The sequence below is a fragment of the Nothoprocta perdicaria genome, unplaced genomic scaffold (genome assembly GCF_003342845.1).
Source record: "Nothoprocta perdicaria isolate Ctin4 unplaced genomic scaffold, notPer1 scaffold_127, whole genome shotgun sequence".
In the NCBI taxonomy this organism is placed as follows: Eukaryota; Metazoa; Chordata; class Aves; order Tinamiformes; family Tinamidae; genus Nothoprocta; species Nothoprocta perdicaria.
The window spans coordinates 987311-1003010 of NW_020454394.1; the positions used below are offsets into that span (position 1 = coordinate 987311).

Sequence of the window (15700 nt, forward strand, 5' to 3'; positions counted from 1 at the left end):
CTTTCTTTCCTTTCTTTCCTTTCTTTCCTTTCTTTCCTTTCTTCCCTTTCTTTCCTTTCTTTCCTTTCTTTCCTTTCTTCCCTTTCTTCCCTTTCTTCCCTTTCTTCCCTTTCTTCCCTTTCTTCCCTTTCTTCCCTTTCTTCCCTTTTCTGTGATTTAAAATATGGAATGCCAAGTTTTCCTTTTCATTTCATCTTACATCTTGGTAGCACATGATGCCCTGTGTAGCAGTGGTAAGTTCTCAACTCTAATTGCAAATTAAGAAAATTAATCCAAAGGATTTTAAGCAAATGATTCCTTTATATTCAAGAGCACACTTTGTTGTAGCCTTYTTGGAGAAGGAGGCACTTGGGCTGTATCCTGAGACTGTGAGCACAGCTGGATACTCTGTGTGGAAAGTTCAGGGGGTCAGAACATGTCCACAGATTTCCTGGATGTCTGAGCTTGTGTTATAGTCAAAGGAATTGAGTCGGCAAAGCAATTGACCGATCACTCTGGGTTAAAAACCTAAATGTAGAATGTTTCAAGTGACACAGAGCTGCCAGGATGTCCAAAACACGCAGAGAGCTGGCAGAGACATTAGGAGACCCATGGGAGACCTGTGACAGCTTGAGGACAGGCAGCTTGTGCTGGAGAAGGTATTTTAGGCAGTTAAACTGTGTTTATGTAGGTGCTTCAGGGTCAGGTGAATTCTGTGGCTGTATTGAGTTCTTCTCACCATCATGGGAGCTTAGGTATCTAGGGCACATGTAGATGCTTGAAGAGAAGATTTTGCTTTTGGACTGAGTTCCATCCCTTATTTCTGGAGATGAAATTAGTTTTTGCTGTGRTTTCTCACAGAGTCTATCACAATGAACAGAATTTGGTAGATAGCACAGAGCTGTGCACATTTGCCCTTATCTTGACAAAATTATTATGATTGAACTCTCCTGGCATAGGAAACGATGTGGAAATGCTGCTAGCAAGGATGTAGCAAAGCTCTAATCCAGACTTTATAGGAAGGAAGGGGGTTATTTCATTGCTATAAAATGAAACTAATTCCACTCACACCTGTGTATTTGCAAGCAACAAGGTGCATGTGTACCAGTAGTCTGTCCAGGATTCCTTGTGGTGAAGACATGAAGGGATATCAGTCCTCACTGTTTCTGCTGGGTTCTGCTAGGGCAGTGACTAGGTACTAGTTTTGGATGTGCCTTTTTGTAGCAATTGGGAGCTGGCAGTGATTTATTTTCTCCATCCTATTCCATTGCTGTCAGTCATCAGGGATTTAGTCACTGTCCTTTGTCTCCTGTGTCCTGTAACACAGATCTTTTGAGATCTGCTAATTCAGCGGCTGCCACCACGTGCCATTCGTATAACCCTTTTTTTTGGATGTTCCTTCTGGTGCTTCCATACTCACCTTCCCGTTCATGCCATTCATAGGGTTTATATTGGAGTTTGTCTTACTAGTAGCAGGGAGTCTCCGTTCAGTCAGTATGAAGGAGGAAGAGCTGAATTCTGTCCTTTTTGTGATGCTGAGGTGCCACAACTGACACGTACGTCACTGTAATCATCTCTAAAATGCTTGAATGTAGGATTACTGTGAAATTTATGTATCTGTACTCTGGCTAACTAAACTGTCTGTTTCTAAAATCTAGCAAATCATCAGTATTTTATTTATATTATATATAGAAAWTATGAATAAATTTGCATATAMATATATATAAAATATTTTTATTTTTTAAAATTATATATAGAGATATATGCCTCTCTGCACCGTCTCCTCCCAGTGCTGAGACCACAGATCTCTGCMTTTCACAGAATGGTTGAAGTTGGAAGGGACCTCAGAGGTCATCCAGTCCAACCCCCTGCTCACCCAGAGCACGGGGCACAGGGCTGCGTCTGYGCAGGTTTGGAAGATCTCCAGAGAAGGAGACTCCACAACCTCTCTGGGCAGCCTGTGCCAGGGATCTCTCATCCTCACTGTTAAGAAATTTTTCGCTAAGTTCTTGTGGAGCTTTTGGTGCTTCAGTTTGTGTCCGTTTCCTCTAGTTCTGTCAGTGGCCACCACTGGAAAGAGGCTGTCCCCTCCTCCTCACTGCCTCCCTTGAGCTATTTATGCACACTGATCAGGTCCCCTCTCAGCCTTCTCTTCTCCAGGCTGAACAGGCCCAGCTCTCTCAGCCTTTGCTCACAGGGCAGATRTTCCAGGCCCCTGATCATCCTGGTAGYCCCGCGCTGGATTCTCTCCAGCAGCTCCACATCCCTCTTGTCCTGGGGAGCCCAGAACTGGACACAGTCTCCASATGTGGCCTTACCAGGGCTGTGTATAGGAGGATGTTCACCTCTCACCCCAGGCTCCCATTGACTTCCTTGGCCACGATGACGCTCTGCTGCTTCGTGGTCACCTTGCCCACCATGACTCCTAGCACCTCAGTTGCTACCTTAGAGTGATTATCAGCTATCTTAGAGTTGTCTGAAAGCATCTCCAAGTTTTTTCGCAACATTCCCATACTCCCASTGAGCCTGTGTGTCAGGCGAAGGAGCGATGCTTGCAGTGTGGTGAGTGCTTGTCCAGTTAGGCACCTGGATCCCCCCGAGGTGCCAACATCTCTTGCTTTTATTTTTAGACCAAAGTTGAGCTTGGCAGTGATATTAATAATTCAAAGTTCCACTGGCTTTCTCAGCTTTRTATTTTATATGAGCTCTTTGAAAGAGCACTTCTTTGGAGGTGTTTTGCATTTTCTTATGGCAAGATGCAGTCTCTGAAGTGTTACATATGTGATTAAAATAGCAAACTGTCAGCACTGGTGCATCGTCTTTGGTAGAGTTTGGCTCTTTTTCTTCCATAAATAGCATAAGTTACTTATTCTATAGTGATGAGTATGTCTTGATTTGACATTTTTCCAGCAGGTTATTGCAGTCACTTTTGTTTACATATCCTGTATCAGAACTTCTGTCACTTAAGATAAATGTTAAGTGTATAACCCTGTTGATGTCAGCTTAAACTACTGTCTTACCTAAAAACAAATGTCTGAAATTAAGAACTTCTGATGCAATTGGGATAGTTTGTCTAATGTCAAGTGCACAAGAAAGCCCTCAGAGGGAGCAAATGGAAGCAGTGTATTAGGTTATAAGCTATTGCAGTGAGTTTTTATGAGACTGTTTTGTTCATACTAAAATTTAAGGTTTGACTTACGGTATCTTACCACATATTACTAAGACCTTACAAGGTCCTTTTGTGTCACATTTTCAGATTCTGGCCTCTACCTCTGATGTGCAGGACAAAAATGGTTTTGGCCAGAGTAACCAGGGTGAATAAAAATTCACCCTGAAATGAATAAGCAACAATTGAAATAAGAATTTGAAAACTATGTTTTTATTTATTTAATTATTTATTTATTTTAAGTGTCTGAAGCTCTTTGTAACCAACTAAAATTATTCACAGGTATCTCTCAAAGAGACTACACTCAATATTATGATCATATCTCTAAGCAGCATGAAGAGATCTGTAGATCAATCCAGGAGTTTTTCAAGAGAAACATACAGTATAAATTCTTGGATGAAGACTGTAAGTATTTGAAGGCTTGAATTGGAAAGGGAAGCAAAGGAGAGAGAGAGGGACGATGTTTATGCAGGTTTTAAAATGTTTGCAGACATAACTACAATGATTTAARAACAGTAATAGAGGCTCTACCTCTTTGAAGTTGTTTTGCACGGTACTTTCCTGAGGGTCCTGAACTGGACCTTGCAGGGCCAGTGTCATAACATGAGACTTCATTGGGCTTGTTTTCTCCATGGTCCACCAAATTTCCAGTGTGCTAAAATGCAGTTCACTGCTGGACATTGGTGAAAACTGTGGAAAAATTCAAAAAAATATTTCTAAAATGCATAGTGTTTTAGCTGGCCAGGCTTATTCAGAATAAAGGCAGGGTAATTCTATGATCTCTAAGCAGTTTAGGTAAACGTTTTCTGTTTCTACACCTAAAGTCCTTTGAAAAATTAATTTCAAAATAGTTCTCGGACATGGTTTAGTGACTGTAGAATAGTGCTGTACTGTGATGAGTCTCAGGAGTCCTGAAAAGTCGGATGAAGAAAAATTTATTAAATTGGCCTTTGTGAACTGACCCTTATTTTGGAAAACACATAAACATAAGAGTTTTCTTGACCACTTACATGGTCCACATTAGAGATKTGAGTACTGAACCTGTAGGTAAGTTAGGATTCTGGCTACCTATTCTGCTGATCTGTCCTGTCTGACTTTCTGCAGGGAGTACCTTCTAACACCAGGCTGCTTTATTCAAATTTTAATCATTGGATTCTGCACAGTTCCTTTGTTCCACTCCAGACAACTTATCAGGAGTCGCTGCTTGAAGACTARCAGTCTGGAAAGCAGAATACTAATTCAATAGATCTCTAGCCCTGAAGTTTTGGATGAAATCAATCATACAATTAGGACATTCTGATTACTACCTGTTTTAATTTTCCTGTATTTTCCAAGCTAGCATAATTTTAGTTGGCATGTAATCAACTGATAGATAAGAAATCAGGTCAGCATTTTTAGAAGTAGATGCTTAGATGTAGGCTCTGAAACTGCTGTCTGGTGAACTGAAAGATCCAAAGTCTGTCATCTTGTGTAAAGTAAATAAAACTGCTCCATCTAAATTACCTCTGGGAAAGGGAGTCTTCAGGGAGGCACCCTGGGATGAAGGTTTGTTCCATTTTCCTCCTAACCTTGCAGTGTAAGTGTTGGTTACCTGTCTCTGACAGAGAAATGCCACACACAMAAAAAAAATTCTCCATGTTTTTTTCCCTCCCTTTACTTCATGCTCCAACATATCTTTTGATGCTCTTTCTGGAGCGATGTTAAACTTTTTTGACCCTTTTAAAATTTTATATCTRTATTTTTGCTTCTTCGGGTGTTTCTTTCAGTGGTATTTGCTCTACTTTTTTCAGTTGGTTTTGGTAGCATCTCCAGATGGAAGAGTTGAGCCAGAGCAGCTGAAGTGGTGCAGAATCAGAGCCCAACATTAACAGATAGACAAATGCTTAAAAAGTACTTTGAAGTTGTGTTTAAGCTTTTTCATAACCTTTCATAAACTTTCACAAAAGCCCACTAAAAACAAGCTTTCAGAGGTGTCAATACTTGCTCTAGAGTTAAGCCCTTAGCTTTACTTTGAGCTGCTTGTGATTGAGGGTGACTTCCAGCATTTAGTTCTCGACACRCTGCTCTGGGCTGACCACCGAGGAGGAGGGAACAGTTTAGGTCTTCCTCCCTGCTCAGTGTTTGTGAGTGTCCTAAATTAATGACTTAACRTTTCAGTGAGTCCTGATGGTGCTTTAAGTCCCACTAAGTGCCATCAGCCTCACTGATGAATGATAAATAATTGCCACTGGTTTGTTTTAAACTGACAAATATCACAGTGAAGCTCAGGTGAAATTTTTCCATTAATGAAATATACCTAGTGAGATTACCCAGTATAAGCAACAAATGTGGTTCAACAGTTACTGAAGGAATCGAGGATTGTTGAGCTCTTTTTTATGTTGATAACTTAGCCATCTTGAAGGCTTGATTTTCCTAAGAAAATCCTCCTGCTTACCTCCAGAGTCATATTTTAAATCTATATAGCTGAGCTTTTGCAGAAAGCATTGTGAATTTTCAGGTCATGCGGTCAAAAACAGGTGGCTCATTTTTAGTTCTAAGTTGTGGTATAATCTTAGCCCAGCCAACTTGGCATTAAATGTTAGGCTGAACTACCAAGTAGCTTATACACTTGGACACAATCAGTCAACATAGGTGCTGCTGACAGGCAGCTTCCTGAGCAGCCACTGAGACTGTTCTTCAGTCCCACGCTGAATTTTGCTTGTCTCACACGTTAGGAAATCTCCTAACTAGCTGAAATACTCAGTTCCTTATTTGTGAAGGAAGTGCCAGTGCAGCATTTGTCAGAGGCTTTCTAAAACTAGCAATTGTAATTTATTTTTTTTCTGCTAAACTGGTGCAGCTCGTCAGACCTGAATCCTTATTTACTGATTTCCGTAGCTAGGTGGAAAGACAAATCAAGCATTTGTTTAACAGTGCAGAACAGAAGCTAACAGGGAGATGCACATACCAAGAACTATGCTTAATTCAGTGGGAGGACCAGCAATGAAGCTACAAAAGGCAACTTTGCTTAAATGATCAAAAAGCTAAGGGTGTTTGAAAGAGCTGTTGGGAATCAGTAGATGTGTTGTAACAGCTCTGTTTTACCYTGAATGTAACCTGCTGCCTGAATTTCACTGCTGCCTGCCCCTTTTCCTCTTTCCATCTGCTTTGTCTCGTTATCAGCTGAGGTCCTAATCTATTTGAAGGAAGAATTTGCCCTTATTAAAGGCTCGTGTGCCAGGGCCTTGACCCTCCGTGGAGTTTCTCGCTGCTGCTGCAGGACAAGCAAGAGGAGCTCCTCTCTATGCTGGCAGTTAATCACATGTTCTTTGCGGGGAAAAAAACAGCAGAATAAACCAGCTTTAAATAGCAAAGCCCAGCAGACAGTCTCTCTCAGTGTTCTAGGTGCACAATTAAGATTCAGACATTTTCTGTTCAATTATGTCTTTTAAAATTAACTTTTTTTTCTCCTTTTCAGTTGTTTTTGATGTATACAGAGACAGCAGGGTAAGTGACCAGTAAGTTGCATATTTGCATATTGCTCATGATAACAAAAGGGATAATCTTGGCACTTTTTCTTTCAAAAAATCATTCCTTGGGCATTATTTTTTTTTTCTATGCTGTTAATCCTTGTAGCATCGTAACTCTTTGAGTCTAATCATGGATATTTTTTCAGGCTACTTTTGTGAGGAGGAATAAAAAACTCTGTGAATGGGAGTCCAGGTTACAAAAGCATAGATATTGACAGTATATGAATGCTGAGTGACTAGTTTTAGTTTGGAACAGATGGAATATACTTTTTCCCTTCCGAATAGCTCCTGTAGCTGTAATTTGGAGCRCTCAGTAAATTGGAACCCTGAAAATCCAGGCATTCACAATTTGGAAAGAAAAATCCTATCCTACTTTTGGATACCTATATCTAACTAGTCATGTTGGCCTCTTCTAGTCAGTGGAGAGAAACAAAGTCAGATGACCTGGGCTGCACATTCACACACATGTAGACTTAAAAGAAACCAAACCTCCAAAAATATTTTGTAGTTTAAAATTTTCAAAATCTGATTTGAGGGAATCATGTGGGTGTATGAGAATTATATTTTTGCATTAGCTTCAATTTTCTTTCCAAATCCTAAACTAGAAATGCGATAACATGATCCCAGATGCTGTACACTTTTTATTTTTTTAAGTCTTGCTGTTTGAATTGGATACAATTTGAGAGTTGGTAACGTCTTTATTTTAAGTGGTTGAATTGGGAATGTCTGTGGTAAATGTTGATTATGATTTTGATCATTGCTGAAGTATTTTGTAATTATATGATAATAAATCATGCCATAGTTTGCAAAGCAGAAACTAAACAGGAACATCTGTTATGTGGAAAAATAATTTTTATGTTGTTACTCAGCGTGGCTTTTACTGTAGAAACCTAAAATCAGGCTGCAGGCTGAAAACAGCCGTGCTAAATATTAATGAAAATTACCTGTCTGGGCACAAATCATCAAACTTGAGGGTGCTCTTTGGCAAGATGAAGAGCAGACTTTAGCATCTAGCCACGTTCTGCCTTGGGGTGCTCTGCCTCATAACAACTGAAGCATCAAGCGTGATTATTTAAATAGAAAATTTCAGTCTGTTGATCTCAGAAGAGCAGRGTTCCTTCATCTGTCAGGATAACGCGTCTGGATGTAGGCAGCTCCGTGTCTCCTGCTCTCGGGTCTTGTCAGCCTCCAGATGGTCCTCAGTGTCACATCCTCCTTTCACACATGCTCCTGTGGTTTGCAGCTGTGTTGTTCACCGCTGCCATTGCACGTGAGTGACAGGCGGTAAGAGAAGAGCGTGTGATGCGGAGTGTGGTGAATTTCCAAAGCCTGGTTGCACACCTGCAGAACGGGGGGCTGCCCCAGATGTGCTGGTTTTAAATTCGTGAAGTTGTAAATACTCCTCTTGGAGAAACTTGAGAAGAATGAGAGCAAGAGCAACCCCCTGCATGTGCTTCTTGTGGGCACTTGGAAGACATTTGGCTGGAGGGTGGAAGAGGAGCAGCAGCGACCTGGAGCAGAAGGAGCTTTTCCATGGCTGCCTTTCCCCTTAGGCTCCCTGTGTATCCCAGCTAGCTCTTTGCTTGGCAGACAAATCATCTTGAAGGACTGTACACAGACATGTGGTCTTAAAAACGCCGTGGCCTGGAGGCCTCACCTGGCGAGGAGACGTTGCAGGGCTCAGTAGCCCCTTCTTGTCTGGATGTACTTCTCTATTTTCTGCTAGCAGCTCAGTCACTGATAAGTAAAGACCTAGGAGTTATTCTTTACCTGTCTCCCGTGTCTTTAAGTTGGTAAATATGATTTAACATGGTGACTTGTCACGAACAAAGTGCTCTAATGAGTGGCTTGAGGCCACCAATAGCTCCTGTTAACATCCAAAGGTGATGCCAGTGTCTCTACCACCAACTGTGCATGAACCTGCAGCTGAGGCCAGGGACGTGCAACGACTCGGTTGGTGTTTTATCTTTCTTTCAACTTCCTTTTAACAGTCTTTGTCACGGGCACTTCCTTTCAGCCGCTAATGTTTTAGTGAAATAAAGCGTGAAGCCTTGATGGGATAAATCTATTTGGGCTTGTTTCACAATGAGAGAAAAAAAATAGGCTATTTTGTTTTTCTTTGGGATGTGCACAGCTTGGCTTACCTGGCTCGAGCATTCTGTGACAAAGATTGCTAAAGCAGAGGATTCCGGTTAAATAGCTTTATTGCTACACAGAAAGAGTCGTCTTAAACTGCATGTTAATCGTGGAGCTGCATTTTGGACTTGAGAACATATTTAACYTGAAAGATGGTGTGATTGCCGACCCAGTGCTTCATGTGTTTCCCTTAATGAGGCCTGAGAGGGAACATCTTACCTTGCAGTCTGGTGGTTTTCCCATCAATTGGCAAATGCCCGAGCTCAATGTAGATGTCACAGAGCCTCTAGAAAATGTTTGGTGTTGTGGGTGGATGTGATGTGGATGGATTATGGTTGTCTGCAGGGAGGGAGCCGGGTGCTCACAGAAACCAGCTGCTGCTTTCCCTGATCTCAAAAACAACTTGTGTTTTTTCTGGGGTACAGCTCTTTAGAGCCGTGATCTCCAGTTTCATATTCTAGGACCTTTCGTAGAGATGTCTTTTTGTGAAGTATAAATATCTTTGATGGGGAGAAGGATCCTCCAAACAGGCAAGTGAACTTTGCCAGCTGTTGCTTCTGCTGGTGATTAAATGGGTTCATTAGCTTGTTTTTCCAGCCTGGTGGAATGAATCTAAATTAGAAATTCCTCCTCCTGATGCTTTAGAGCTACCAGCGYGTCCCTGTTTGCAAAAGCAGAACATCAGTTAATATGTGACTGAGTCTTGAAGGGGAAAGGAGGTAGAAAATGRTAGCAGAGCTTGCCCTGCTTGCCCTGCTAGCAGGGTAAGCAGTTTGGCAGATTTACCTCTGCTTTTTCACCTTACCAAAGTGAGGAAGAATGCGACACCTGGTCACATCCAGGTGGGTTTTGAAGATCTCCAGAGAAGGAGACTCCACAACCTCTCTGGAAGATCCAGGGCTCTGACACCTTCACAGCGAGGAAGTTCTTCCTCGCATGAGATGCAACGGCCCGGGTTTCAACTTGTGTCCATGGTGGAGGCTAAAGAGAAGGCGAAGGGAGTTTTGAGTAGCTGCACAGCCTTCAGGTTTGGTTTCTTCTTCCAGCTGACTGCTAATTCAAAATAAGTCTTCAGGCCCCCTCCTTTTTTTTTTTTTTTTTTTTTTTTTTTTTTTTTTTTTTTTTTTTTTTTTTTTTTTTTTTTTTTTTAAGAAATCCTCTTCATATTTGACTGCATCTGGAAGAAGTCACCTTTTTTACCCGTTTTTCAGATTCTCGCTGCCATTGTACTCATTTTTCATTATTAGGAGTTATAATCCTTTTATTCTAGTACAATAGGTGATACTTCCTTGGCTAAGAAAAGGTGACCTAGTACTGGGGACCGCAGCTTGAGATGACCCAGGGAATGCAGACTATTTTGTGCTCCTTGAGAGACTTCTCGGTTAACTTTACTAAGTCACATACATCCCTCTGCTCTCATTTTTGGGTTATAAAATAGGTGTGGAGGGTTATCCGTGCAAACACCACTGTTCAAAGCAGGAACATGGTAAAGACAAGGCAGGAGAAAGCAGTAGTAATGGTTATACTAAAAATGGCTTCATGTTATTCTATCTTCATATCCATGTGCAGTACTTTTCATCTGGAAAGGATCATGAGTCTTGAAACACATGATCAGTAGCATTTTACAGACCTATGTCTCTCAATGGACTCTCTTTAAATACAGAACAAGAACAGAAATGGTGGAGACCGTCACTCGGGCAGAGGTGGCTTTGGACCACAATGAAATCCCTGTTTGCATTTCCCCCCTCCCTCTGTTCRTGCCATGTGGGGATCTTCCAAAACCGTGGAGATTTGACACAACTTCTCCAGACTCATCTGAAAACGCCTCACGTGGGCATTCAGTTTGAGCTCTGTCTGATCTTCTCATTAAAGAATATTATTTATATATAATATGAAAAATAAAGCTTGATGTGCTTTAAAACTGTCTGTAATGTGTTTAGTGTAAAGGATATTAGAATATTCTTAACTGTGTAAGAACAGATGGACTTTTATTCTTTTTTTTGTCTTTAAAGGCTAAGCACTTTTTGTCCTTAAGACTAAGCAGCAGGACGTGTGTTTATTTTATGATTTCATCTCAAATTCTCTGATTTGTTTTAATTCCTTCGTCCTTATCTTGCAGGGCAGGGTTTGGCTGGTAGATTTTAACCCCTTTGGTGAAGTGACTGACTCGCTGCTCTTTACCTGGGAAGAGCTGATGTCTGGGAACAGCTTGAAAGGAGAGCAGGGCGAAGGGGAAGCCACGGAACAGGTACCAATGTGCTGGGGAAGGAGGCCCTCTGCTCCCTGGTCCTTCCTTGCTTCTAGGAATGTTGTCATCCAGATCCCRCTGAAGGAAACTGAATGCAAACTCTGTGGAAGTGTCTGTTTAGACAGTGCTTGACTTCAAGTATCACCTGCTGGTTTTAGTTGTGTTCAAGGGAATTGTTGCTCAAACAGCACCAGCCCTCACTACAACTMTGACCAAGAGGGTGCCCTGACATGTGATTTTGTCTAGTCTTGATCTTCAGTTTCTTTCCATTTTGATTTTATCTCTTAAAATCTGTTACATATTATTTACTCATTTGAAATTCCTCTTTGTTGCAAACGCCTGTCACTTAATCTCCCCAAGCTCCAGATTTATGTTTAGTGGGAGGCAAAAAGAAGCTGAACTTCTGTGTCTTCCTCACACCAAGTACCCGCGGGGAAGCCTTGTCCTTCTGTTGAACTCCTGGACTTGCAGAGCAGGGCTGTCCTATCCCTGTTCCAAGCTGCATTGCCCCTGTAAAGCAGCTCCCTGTTAACAGGGAGAGGGAAAAACAGGCTTCATTTATTAATAACAGCTTTTCTTCATTGCATGAAGATCTGTGGGTCCTTCTGCTATAAGTTATATCAACTTGGTTAAAACACAGTCCTAATCCTTGAGCTGACCACAGAATCTGTACCAAAGTCATTGAAACAGCATCTACAAAATGAAGATACTTTTTGCCATCCAATAGGTAATTGTGTTGCTTGACACTTGTAGCATGTTTTAAAGATGCAGTATGTTAGCTGAAGATGATATTGAGCATCCTAAAATCTATTGCTAGAATTGAGTTTAGAGATATTTTTGACTTAAAATGAATTAAAAAATGAGTAAATTGGAAGGAAACTTAGTCCGTGGTTTTGTCAAAGGTAAATTTATCAACATGAAATTATGCAGGAGACCCATGAAGACAAGTTAATGATTTTTATGATGAAGTTTCTTGGGATCCATATGTTTAGAAAGGTGTTATTACCCAGAGTTTCCAATGGCTCTATTATACAAAAATTTGTAACAGTCCCATATTAATGGCATGAAAAATAATTAACACATTGTGGCAATTTTGACATGAGGACAGGAATGCCTTTACATAGTGATAAATAACATTAACTCCTGCTGTAAATGGGCAGAGTTTAATAATATTTACAACTGCTAGTAAATGCTAAATAAACTGTGTAGCGAGGTGACTCAGTGAGAGTCTCAGTGAGTTTTAAAAAAGAGTGTTGCAGACTTTGTTCACAGACACTGTGTGTTTCTGTGTTATTCTGTGTCTTTCTCCCAGGACTGTCCCGTTTTCCGTTGTACAAACAGCAAAGTTACTGTCCAGCCAAGCCCGTACCTGAGTTACCGCCTGCCGAAAGATTTTGTGGACCTTTCCACAGGAGAGGATGTTCACAAGTTAATTGACTTTCTTAAACTGGTAAGAAGTCGTGTACACATTTCTGACCTTCCATCTGGTGAAATGGGAACACTTAAGTGTCTGAAATTGTGCTACAATTGACGCTAAGAACAGTGATACATGGAGCCCTAATACGATATATTTCGGAGCTTATTTATATTTCTTTTAGTGATGAAGGGTAAGCTATCATGCCAGTCTCAATTCATTTAATTTTGTCTTCTGGGCTAGCAAAGAATATTATTTGACAAACTGTTATTGAAGAACCTGTTTTCTTTCTTATTTCAATAAAAATGCAGAGATTAAATGCAAAACTAGTTTCTGGTTGGCTAAAAGCTAGTGCTTTTAAGAACTTTTTTGAAAGCCAAAAGAGAATTATATCAGAGAAAGAAAAAGAAACAATTAGCTTCTCTCCCCTCTCCACCCCAGGTGATAAGAATTTCTTGGTATCTTTGGTGGTGGTTCTCCATGACCTCTTTATAAATGGGAGGAGAGTTTAGGTTGCCTTGATGTAGACCTAACTGCATTAGGTTTTCTGGGAATATGCTGGGGTTTTTTTTTGTTTGTTTGTTTTGGCTCACATTTATGGCTAATTTTGTTCTTACTGTAAATGAAATATCATATCTTTGGGGGGGAGCATGCAGGAAGAGAGAGAAATTTGATGTTGCTGCATTTTTGCTTATCATTCAAAAAATAGTTCTGATGTGTGGTCATGTTTTAAATTCCAACATATCCRGAAAATAACTGTAGTGACTTACTACTGCTTTTATTTCTGATGGCTATGTCCTAACATTGACTCTTCTGTTCCCTTGACAGAAAAGAAATCAGCAAGATGATGAATGAACTGTCAAGAAGTGTTGCACTGGCTTGCAAGCAAGAAATGTGGCAAAATCTATATTTAGCCTAACTATTAAACTATCAATTTAAAGAAAATTGGCTTTTTATATTTAATGGAAGAACTGAAGAGCCGTTCATCCCGTGTGCTGACTTGTGTGCAAGTGCTGAAAAGCTTTTCCATGGAAGCAGGAAGGGTCAGGGTGAGCCCTCATTGCATTCCAGGTTGGRCACAAGTGGACCATGGTGCAAGCAGCAAGTTGAGTGCAACTGAATGACTGACTTCCCATTCTCTGTGTTGTAAAAAACCTAAGCCATTGAAATGCTGAGRCTCTTTGGTGATAAATATTACAATATTTAAATCTTGTGGAATTAAAACATTAAGTATTCTTTATATTTAGACACAATTTTGCTTGAAATATAACATAGTTGAAAGGCAACAAAGGAATGTGTGTTTTTTTTGTAGTAACCTTTTAAAATGGTGAATTGACTTTAAATTTTGTGAGCATTTTTTCCTTTTTAAAAAGTAAGTGTGTTTTGGGTTTTTTTTCTTTTCTTTTTTTTTTTTTTTTTGTTCATCATTTCAGAGAATGGATATAGATTTAAAGTCTTGCATTTTGGAAACTTCTTGATATTCTGAATGCATTTCAAATGAAGTAATATTTTCACACTGAAGCCATAAACTTTTTTAAAGCATTTGGTCTCATCCTGGAATAATACAATTTTTTTGAAACTAATTTTTTCTTTTTTAAAGTGTTGCTAGGTATCAATCACCAGTTGTGAATTTAATATAAATATTTAATCCTAACATAAACATGTWACTTTATATGTGGACCCAAGTCCTGTTTCTTTTCTGTCAAATCTTTTGAARTTCCTTAGGAAAGTGATGACAGTTTCAACTCCTAAAATCAGCTCCTGGATTTTTTTGGCATTTCATGTTCTATGTGTAAGAGGAAGCTTGATCAGAATTTGGGTAAACAGGAGCACTTTTACTTTGTTACTGATTGCTCGTGGTTTTTGGAGGGAGGAGCCTCCTATTGAACCTATTGGATATATGTGTTTGTGTGGCCATAAGTAATTTCTTAGCAAGGTGAACAATTCTAGCTAAAATGAAAAGAAAGGCAGAGGTGCTTTTAGGCTCTGGAAATTGGCTCCTATTTCAGCTTTGTGATGCTTTCTGTATATGAGATTGTTCTTCTCTTTTTTGCCTTGCCTTGCTGGCAGATTGATGCAACACTCAAGAGCTGCAGTCTGTACTTAGATATTGAGTCTTTTCATATGGGCTTTGTCGCTTCCCTTTTGAATGAACACTGAGGCTGAAGACTATACAGGTTATGAATCCTGTTCTACTCTATACAGTCTTCAAACATGTTTTATTGCTTACTCTCCTTGAAATGGAAGAACAGCAGATCATTTTTCCCGGAGTCTGAAAATATGGAACAGCTTTTTTGATTTTTTTTTTCTCTAAGCCTCTTTCTGAAGCAATGACAGCCCCTTCTAAACAGGTTGTACACAAATCAGACTCATATTAACTCAGAACGTTAATTACCCCACATTGCAGCTTTCTGTGCCGGATGTTTCCCAGACCAGATGCGGTGCTGGGACCAGTTTGGTGGAACTCTGTGCTCCTATGCTTCGCTCCAGCTGAGAAGCCTTCAGGAGCAGCCTCTTAGCTTTATTTTATGTCTTAACTTTATTATTTGACCTGAAAACAGCCTTTCCACATGAATTGCCCGTAGCTGCAGCAGAGCTCTTGCTGGCAGCTTCCACACGTCTCCAGATCTCTGCTCTTTTGCTCCATACTTGCAATTTTGGGGCAAATCATGGTGCATTTGGGCCCTGGCTTCGCCCCTTGTCCTCCAGATGGTTGTGTTTGCAGCTTCTAGTTATAAGTTAGATCTAGTTATAAGATCACTGTGATAACATGCCCTCCCCGCTGACCCGTGGCACAGCCAGCCTATCTGTCCCTCATCAGACTTGACAGCTGTTAAACACACCAGCACAACTTCTCTTTTTATATTAATCTGCTGGCAATGGTGGTTTCAAAAGTTCGTTGTTTTTCGCCCTTGTGTGACGATGACCAATCTGAATTAATGCACTGCTGGGCTAAGCAACCAAGTGCTGATAAGTGACTTTATTTCAGGGTTGCAGGAACTTGTGCCACTTCCTTTGGGCTTAATCTCAATAAAGAGCCGTAAAAGGCAGCAGAGCACGAAGAGCAGCCCCATGGTCAAGCCCTGACAGAGTCTCCACTATAAAACACTGGTGCTACATAATCAGGTTCCATAAACTGTCATGTTCTCTCAGTTTAAATATGTACTGTATGTTTAGTCCGCTTCTTTCTGCAGCTTTTGATTAGCAGGTCTTGCATTCTTTCTGTGCTACATTAAAGATTCCTCTTG

The 15700-nt window shown here is 40.5% G+C and overlaps 1 protein-coding gene across 1 annotated transcript in view; it reads left to right on the top strand.

Annotated features, from left to right (window-relative positions):
• The window catches only part of CDC123 (cell division cycle 123), a 29329-nt gene extending 15617 nt beyond the window's left edge, over positions 1-13712 (top strand). Inside the window, exons 9-13 of the mRNA XM_026033305.1 lie at positions 3428-3550; positions 6603-6631; positions 10910-11038; positions 12351-12488; positions 13281-13712. Of these exons, the coding sequence (XP_025889090.1) occupies positions 3428-3550; positions 6603-6631; positions 10910-11038; positions 12351-12488; positions 13281-13307 (446 nt within the window). The 3' untranslated portion in view covers positions 13308-13712. The remainder of the gene's footprint in view (positions 1-3427; positions 3551-6602; positions 6632-10909; positions 11039-12350; positions 12489-13280) is intronic.
• The last annotated feature ends 1988 nt before the right edge of the window (positions 13713-15700 follow it).